Raw genomic sequence first — 9,183 nt, 5'->3', positions numbered from 1 at the left:
AAAACATATTTGTATAATACAACAAAAATTTCAGACAATAATTTATTTGTAAAATGGTTTTAACTGTATGAAATTAAAACAATTTACTATATTCGGCTAAAAAATACTTTAAAGTAAAGAAAGACAGTGCTTTATACTTAGCACTATTTTTGTAGAAGCTATCATAACTACTATATAAGTAGCATATGCATCTTTCGTAAAGATGAATATGAACCTTTAATATAATATGTCAACAAACATCTTAGAATAGATTGGAATAATAATTTGGTACATCACTAGCCTTTAGTTTGATAGATTGTAATTTGTAATATATAAAAAGTTACATTAATATTATAATATATATAATATAAATATATATATTATATATATACATATATATGTATATTATTATTTATATATATATATTTGTATATAAATATATGTATGTGTTATATATATATATATATATATATATATATATGTATATATTATATACATATATTATATTAAAAAAACTTGTCGTCGGTAAAGTATGAATTGCATCAATTATATATTAAATTTTATTAATAATCTTTTCAATATGAGTTTACAGATAGTCTTAAATCTCAGTAATAATTCATGGAAATGTTCCTCATATTATTTACGTTATTTCGACACGTTTTCCTTTATTAATTGTATGTAGACGTGCATTTAAAACTGATGTTTGTTATGCATGATAATTTTATGTATTATTAAATTATTTCGGATATTTTCTCCACTAAATAATGTTCAAATAATAAGATACTAGTACAAAATATATGCTCAAGAACAATTTAATGAAAGCTGCTAGATATCAAATTAAAATTTTAGCTAAACGAAAAAAACGGTGTACCAACAAGATGAGTATAGAAAAAACATTCATAGGATGCCAGTGCCAAATTTGCTTCATTTCGATGATAAATATGCATCCCGTTCTGGAAGATCAATAAAAACTGGTAAATATGTAGGCATTAGTTGATACGAACGGATAGATAATAACTATTCAGATCGTTGAGTGACTAAATTAATAAAATTTGATATGCTAAGGTTTGTGCTCCTCAGCTTTTTACAGACAGAAATTTAAACTGTTCCGATAATATTTGTGGGTTGCTTCTGAACAATAGTGACCTTTTTCATTTTTGATGAATTATTTATAAAAATGTTAAACGCAAAATATCATAGAGTAATTAAGTTAAATGACCTCAAAGCCATCGTTTCTTTTAAGCTTCTGCCGAACAACACATCAATCAATTCATAGGCATTATTAGTGATTCGGGACTAATCTAGTGACTCGCTTAATTAGAAATAGCAGTAGTGAACAGTTGAGAAGGTTAATGCTCAACTACGATAAAACCAGAATACATAAAAGTACGGTAACTCACCAAAAGCTTTGACGGTTTGTATGGGACACACTGCTAGCCCACCATATTTTTCAGGTCTGGTACCTTTTTATTAATAATTCTTCCCGTTTTTACAATAATTTTTTTTTTTGGCTGTAAAATTCTTGCTTTCCATAAATAGGCTAAAAGCCATCTGAATCAGTTTTTCACCAATGAAACACAAAAATTGTATGCAAATAAAATTGTACTGCTGTCAGAAAGATGGCACGAGGTAATGTAGAAAACCAATACTATGTAATTTAATGAAATATTTTTTACTATAAGAAAATTGAATTCCATTTTGATTAAAGAAATGCAAATAATTTTAGAAAAATTTTATATACAGTATTTATATAAACAATACATGCATAATATCGTCGAAATAACAAGTCTTATGATTGGTGTACAACGCGCCAGCATTTATCTTTAAAAGAATATTTATTGGGTATGAACACAAATAAATATAACAAAAATATTTAGTTTAAATATAATTATGTGGAAATATATTTTAATTCTTTATGAAAAACTGAATCCAGTCTGATTCAAACATTAATGAAAAATTAATTTAAAGTAGAGGTGGCAACACTTCAATCATATGTCAAATAATTTTTATTGCATTGCAGCTTTTACCGACTTTACATTGAATATTTAGCATTTGAAGTGATAGATTCTGTTCTGTAGTTTCTGGAGTCAAAATAAAGTTAAACAATGGCATCGACTAGTGAAGATGAAGCACTCGTCCAAGTGGACTTAACAACATGGAGTCTGGACCAGTTGTTTGGAATGAAGCATACAGTTGAACAAGTGCGTGTATTACCAAGATGTCATATTGATGTGGGAACACTTTTTATTTTACTATTATTTTTATAGGAGTGTGCTGTTCTAAAAGAGTCGCAACAAGCTCTTCAAGATTGCAAGGAAAAGTTTGTTGCATCTAAGGAAGCGTTAGATGCAATCCAACCCAATTGGGAAAACCGTGAAGTCTTAGTTCCGCTTACAAGTAGCCTTTACGTGAACGGACGCATTAAGGATCCAAACAATGTCCTATTAAATATTGGTGCTGGATATTATATTGAAAAGGTAATTAAACTTCACATTGGTCTAAATAGTTTTTACCGTACAGTGAGAGATAATGTTGCCCTCGGCTAAATTTATATCAGTTGCTACCATTTAATTATTTATTCATTTAAATTTGCGAAAATAAGTCAGATAAATGATCAGTGAGTGCAATAGTTTTAACCTTAATTATGTATTAACTTTTGTTAATATGACAATTTATTTAAATATTTTTACATTTTAGAACTTAGATGAGTCCAAGGAGTATTTGGAGAAACGAACCGCATACGTTCAGGAACAAATAGAGAAAGTGGAGAAGGTGCGACTACACAAGGTTATGTTTATCGATGCCATCGTTGGGGTTTTAGAAATGAAAAAGAAAGCAGCTTCAAATCAATCATAAATACAATAATATGTATTTTACATATATCATCTTGTATTATTAAAATTTTTTACTAAATTTAATAAAATTGAATAATGTTCTTGATAGTACCTTACTCATAAAATGTAACGCATATATGGCCTATTGTTATATTCCAATTATTTCCTGAATTCTGCGTAATGTTATACGTAATTATAAAAAAATAATTAATTATTAAATACAAGAATAAATTGATTGCAGAAATAATTATTAATATTAAATAAGTGACATTTTTAAGAAATGTTTGTATCTTTGAAACTCAAGTACGATTAACAATTATAAATTCAATATAGTTACCAGTTGACATAGTACTATAGGTGTTCCCTATACAATATGTTATACGTTACGGTACTGATTGCTTGATCATGCTTTACCAAACAATTGGAACTCAAAAATTCGTTTTCGAAAATTGGGCATTGATTTGAATCGATTAATGATATAACGCATTAAATTCTAGGAGATATCTCAATATATGTATATATATATAGAATATATGTACATATATATGTAAATATTTACCTTTTATTTTCAAGAACAATGCACAATATATATCAGAACTCGTTTTTAATTAGATAATTTTATATATTGGGGATTTCTATATTTCTACCATGTAATTTCTATTGTTATGGGATCTATTTTTATCATGTCAAATTTCAGTTTTTTTTTTTAATTTGTATTTCTCTGTCTGTCAAGTATGATATGTAACATATATCGTGGTTAGTTTAGTTGGCAAAAGTATTAAGGCAGTTCCACTCATGTGTCAGACAAGAACAACGCAGATGGGTGTCGCTTTTATCGTCATTTTTCACAGCTGCGACAAATATAATTAAAAGGAAGATTCAATATTCTAGCATAGTTACCTAATCTGTAATGAACTGTGAGTAAATGTACCTCAAGGCTGTTATCTCTACGGGGCATCTGAATGACTGTATTGAATTTCCTTTTAATGGAATGTGGCTAAATTATTTTTATTACAAAGTTCAACATGAAAGAACTCAGTAAAATCTTACATGATTTCAACGTTATGTCGAGATTGTTAAGGTGTTCCGAGTGATTTTCTGAAGCATCTCGTCTATCTAAATCTACTACTTTGCATTACCACAAATGTCGGTTTTAAGGCCTACCTGTTAAGGTTTTACTTAGCATAGAATCCCTGATGTCCTGCTTGTCCTGAATTAGAAGAGAACGCAGAACATATGCTGTTCGCTTGTCCAAATTGGAACATCTAAGAGTGAAATTGGAAGCTGAAATTGGAGTTAGGCGAACCAGTATCAACCGCCAACTTAGTGCCTTTCATGATTACTTTGGCTGACAACTGGGAGATGGCGATTTCGACTAATTCATTATTGACAAGAGAATTAAGAGCTTTAAAACAACTTCGATGGTGAGAAAAGAGGGTCACACAAACAAGTGAACGGTTACTGACGTGACGACCAGACTAACAATTTAAGCTTTTGCTGAAAGACGCCTTTTGATGTATTATATAGCGGTTGTTCCTGAGGCAGTATTCTGTCCGGACGAGAGGTGTTTTTAGGGGGGTTAAAAACCCCTCTGACTAGGCTTTCGAGCTTATCTTTTACCCAAAAAAAGCTTTTATCGTTTAATAATTAACTTGTATGTGCTTTTATATTAATAACGAAAGAAGTTCTTAAAAAAATACTTACGCATTAACCCACTTAAATATTGAGTTAGTTGTTAATTGTTAATCTTAGTAATTTGAGATGGTATGTAATATCAGAGAGCCCTTGTGCAAGATATGCAACATGTCATCTATATAATAGACATATACTATAGCTTTTTGAAAGTTTATGTAAATTTGGCCACAATTAATAAACTGTCTCATGGAATATTTTTGCTCGGCAATTATTTAGCCAGATTGTGCGAGTTGCATTTTGAAAACTAAAATCAGCTCTTAATATGTTTTGTTTGCATCTAGACATGATATATTGATATCTCAGAGGTCTTAAAAATTTGAGCGGTGAAAACTTTGAAAGATGTATGTTCTATGTGTATATGAAGACAAAGAAATCGAAACGAACTTAATCTTTAGTAAAAAAAAAATATTTTATTAATATTTGTTCATTCAATATTTGTGGTTTTACATTAACCTATGCCAGTTACATGTATATCCATGACTGACAAATTTTATGGCGCACGTTGGACAATCATACAGGATTGTGTCAACACTAATACAAATAAAAATGTCAGGAAGTTGTCACATATAAAATTAATCAAAATTTTTAAATAATCCATTTGACTACTGAAGAATATTCTTGATTGGCATTCAACGTACGGAAGCGTGCCTTGTTCAATTTCATCATTTGGAAGATAGCGCTTTACAGTGAGTTCTTTTGGTTTTATTCTTGTGTTTCAAGACATAAACTTTATTGTTATTAAATGCAAATATAATCACTAAAATTAAAATATATTTTGTGCAGAAACTATGATGCCAAATATGGCGTCAGAAACGAACATCAAAAAATTACTATTGTCTGATAAAATATCAATTATTAATAATAATTAATTAATTATAATAGATTATAAAAACTATTAATAATTAAAGAATCAATATCAGTCTGCTTTACACACACACACTTCTAGACATTGTCGAAAGGGTAATAAACATGTAAAATTACATACTGAAATAACACTCAAATATTCTACAAAAAAAGCCTAAATTATCAACGGCCGAAAAGTCTACGAAGCTGCAATGTGTGTCAATGGAGGTAAAAATATATACCTATAATACCTATTTTCACAGTTGTTTGTTTAAGAACTTCAACATAATATTAGGCAGGCTTGATGTGCCTGAATTCACAAATCGAACATATTTAAAAATACATTCATATAGGTCAAACACTGAGAGACAAGTTTGAAGACACCAAGAATCTCGGACTGTCAGCGCGGTATAAGGACTTGTCTGCTACAGTTCGTCGCTTTAATAAAACAAAATATGTACTGTTTATAACATATGTAGTCTAATTGTTTTTATATATGTTTTATAAATATATAAATAGTTAATATAGCCCTATCCAAGCTCAATTCAGCTTACAAAATACAAAAGAATAGCATTCTAGTGATATGCTTATCGTTAAACTGTTTTGTATTAAAAGTACTAAAATAGCATTACAAATCAGATAATGGAAATCTCTCAATACCTTCTTTTCTTCGCAGGCATGCTATAGCTATAATATGCTACTTATTTAGTGTTCATATATAAACAAATAACTTATAGCTAAATTTTACTCAAAGTTTCTTTTCTTGAAATCATAACTTTATTTTTAAAATATTGAATTTACCATTATCTAATTTACCATTATATCTATTTACTATTATAAAGAAATTCATTCCTCAGAGAATTATTCTGCAAAATTAATACTATCAGTTGATCTGCTATTTCGATCACAATAGACTTTATCAGGAATATAAATATTATATTATATAAAATTATACATATTATTGTAATATTATTATATTATTATTATATATTATATTATTTTATAAAAGATAATATTTCTAATATATATAATTATAAAAAACAGAATTCTCATTTACGTGCTAAAATCTGGTTGCTATATTGGAATTAAACAATTGTATTGAATTTGAATGTATATATGGTATACACTACTGTGCTAACGTAAATTGCTGTGGAAGATATTGAAAATTTTATATATACTGGATTATTCAATATATGTACAACAAAGCAGGCTACATACAATCAAATAAAAACCTAACAAATTATGTCATAAATATATCTATTACTAATTGAGTCAATTTTCACAGATAATGGAATACTGAAATTTTCCCTTTGAAATAATTCTGAAGAAGAGAACTAACCAACCTGTCATAAATTGATATTATATTAAATTAAGTTTTTGTTTAACATAATTAGGCGCAAGTAAAAAGTAAGTTTAATACCAAAAAAAATTATTTTTTTTATTAATGCAAATAAATTTTTACTCTAGTCACAATGTTTAAGTTTGCAAAACTTTCCAACAAAAATATATACAACGCAATGTATAACGCAATGCGAACTTGTACTCAAGCTATACCGGATAAGGATCCAAAGCAAATTCAAGAACCGCGTAACCTACGGGAGGATTGTCCCATGAATAAGGCAAAAATGGGGTTAGCCGCATGGAGTATTATGCACTCATTCGCTGCATATTATCCAGAACGACCTACTGCTTTTCAAAAGCGTATGGCCAGGAATTTTTACGAAGCTATACCTCACATGTATCCGTGTGTAACATGCTGTACTGATTATCTCAAATACCTGGAATCTAATCCAGTCCAAGTGAGTTCAAGGTTTGATTTGAACATGTGGTTATGCATATTTCATAATGCGGTGAATAAAAAGTTGGGTAAACCAGAGTATGATTGCAGTAAGGTCGCTGAGCGTTGGAAGGATGGCTGGTTGGATGGCAGCTGCGATCAGGAGTAAATTCATCATTTTTTTCTTTACTGTAAATATGTTTCAATATTATTTACGTATATAAATAAGTTTCTTATTTATCTCAATATATATATATATCGGTATATATGTTTATATATATATGCATATATGCATTTGTGATGCTCACATTTTTGTAAAGAGTGGTTTGTGCTGCTTTAGATGATGTTTAAAGCAACAGCCCATCCATATATCCATCTCCCAACCACCTTACTGCAATCTAATTGCGATATTCCTAATTTTATGTTCACGGCATTATGAAAGTTATATAGCCATGTGCTCATTTCCAATCTCGGACTTACATCTACTTACGTTGGTATTTGCTGTAATCATTAGATCATCTTTCACACGCATACAGGTGTGGTGTGGTTTCAAAAGAATTCCTGGTACGACACTTTTGGAACACTTTAGGTTGTTTTTGATTATATGTAGCAAATATTTAGGAAGCGCTCTTTATATTTCTCGATAAGAATAATCGTTGTGTGGATGATATGGATCCTGTCTTAATTAATACAAATAGTTGAGTAGTAGGATTATTGTTACTTATGATGTGATCAACGCAAATGTATATTATAAATATATTATGTACATATCAACATATATGTTTTGAATTATAAAATAATGTACCATTGTAAACTAAGTTGTATATGTAATGAATAGTCCATTATAACAAAATAATATATTTTCAATAACGAATCTATGATTTGTAAGTTTGTTTATTCAACATAATAACATGATCTTATGATCTTACTAATGAATGATCTTACTAATTTGTAAGTTAATAAATATTAAACACTCTAACATAAGGGCTTAAATTTACTATTATTATAATATATAAAAGTAAAATATATTGTAATTTGTAGTCAAAATAAGTTCAATCTTCCAAAAGTTAATAAATAAGAGTAAGTAAAATAAATATTGTACAATCAAAAGTATATGATACTGTAAGTGCTGTAGTCTTTTATGTTCCAGTAGTTTTCTCTTAGACAAGAGTTTACGTCTTCATGCCGAATTTAAAAATAATGGTCAGTTAGGTATAATTACAAAATATTGAAATAATTATTTTTGTAGTATCCACGTACTATTTAGATCAGTATGTTCCATTGTGAGGCCTACGCCCTACAAGAAAAAAAAATTTCCCACAGTTGCTAGAATCCATTTAAAAAAATTTTTTCCGATATACCGATATTTTTATATTCAAAAAAGGGTTTATAAAAAATTATTCAAAACCAAGGTGATTAATAATACGCTATTATTATTATTCATTTACTTTTATTTTTGCCTACAAAAAGCAAGTTATTACTCGTACAAACTGCTCTTAACATCAAAACTAATTAATTATTGTTCCTAAGCATTGTTTTAAAAGTTGCTATTCAACAAGTTGAGGTCCGGGTTTGTTCTGAATACAGACCTAAGTGTGATGAATTTTAAATAACCAACTTCTCAATAATGTCCATATATCATTTTTTTTCAGAAAATACACCTCAACTTAAAATTCAATAACTTCAAGTAAAAACTTCAATCTTCTTTTTAGTAATCTGATAAATCTTAACTGCCTACTTAATAAACCACTTAACATTCACTCTAATGAAATTTAACCCATTGATCTAAGTTAGGTTCCTGTTCTAAAGTTCATCTATTTTATGTTATTATTATGTTGAGACTAGTTGCGTCAGTGCACCTGAGCACTTTTACTCTCTATTAAATGCGAGGTTTTTTCAAAACCCCTCTTTGCGCCTTCACTAGATTATTGTTTATCACTTCATCAGACTAAGCAATAATTGACCTCAGATCTGCATACCTCTCCGAGGAGCCTGTAACCATTCTGAGATTGGATAACGCGGTGTTGGTAAGTCTGTCAGATTTCGCAAATAATT

At 28.9% G+C, this 9,183-nt stretch overlaps 2 protein-coding genes across 2 annotated transcripts; both read left to right on the top strand.

The window, feature by feature from the left end:
* The first annotated feature begins 1,994 nt into the window (after positions 1-1,994).
* LOC119688465 (probable prefoldin subunit 5) lies at positions 1,995-2,835 on the top strand. The gene is made up of 3 exons (XM_038103142.1): positions 1,995-2,180; positions 2,247-2,456; positions 2,677-2,835. Exons 1-3 carry the CDS (start codon positions 2,085-2,087, stop codon positions 2,833-2,835), a joined length of 465 nt encoding a protein of 154 aa, XP_037959070.1. The 5' UTR covers positions 1,995-2,084.
* Positions 2,836-6,652: 3,817 nt separating this feature from the next.
* On the top strand, positions 6,653-7,307 carry LOC119687078 (FAD-linked sulfhydryl oxidase ALR-like). Its single transcript, XM_038101255.1, has 2 exons — positions 6,653-6,758; positions 6,819-7,307. The coding sequence occupies exon 2, from the start codon at positions 6,824-6,826 to the stop codon at positions 7,295-7,297; it is 474 nt and encodes a 157-aa protein (XP_037957183.1). The 5' UTR covers positions 6,653-6,758; positions 6,819-6,823; the 3' UTR covers positions 7,298-7,307.
* Positions 7,308-9,183: the final 1,876 nt, after the last annotated feature.

Source organism: Teleopsis dalmanni, chromosome X (genome assembly GCF_002237135.1).
Source record: "Teleopsis dalmanni isolate 2A chromosome X, ASM223713v2, whole genome shotgun sequence".
Taxonomy (NCBI): domain Eukaryota; kingdom Metazoa; phylum Arthropoda; class Insecta; order Diptera; family Diopsidae; genus Teleopsis; species Teleopsis dalmanni.
This window is presented reverse-complemented; position numbering and strand designations above follow the sequence as displayed.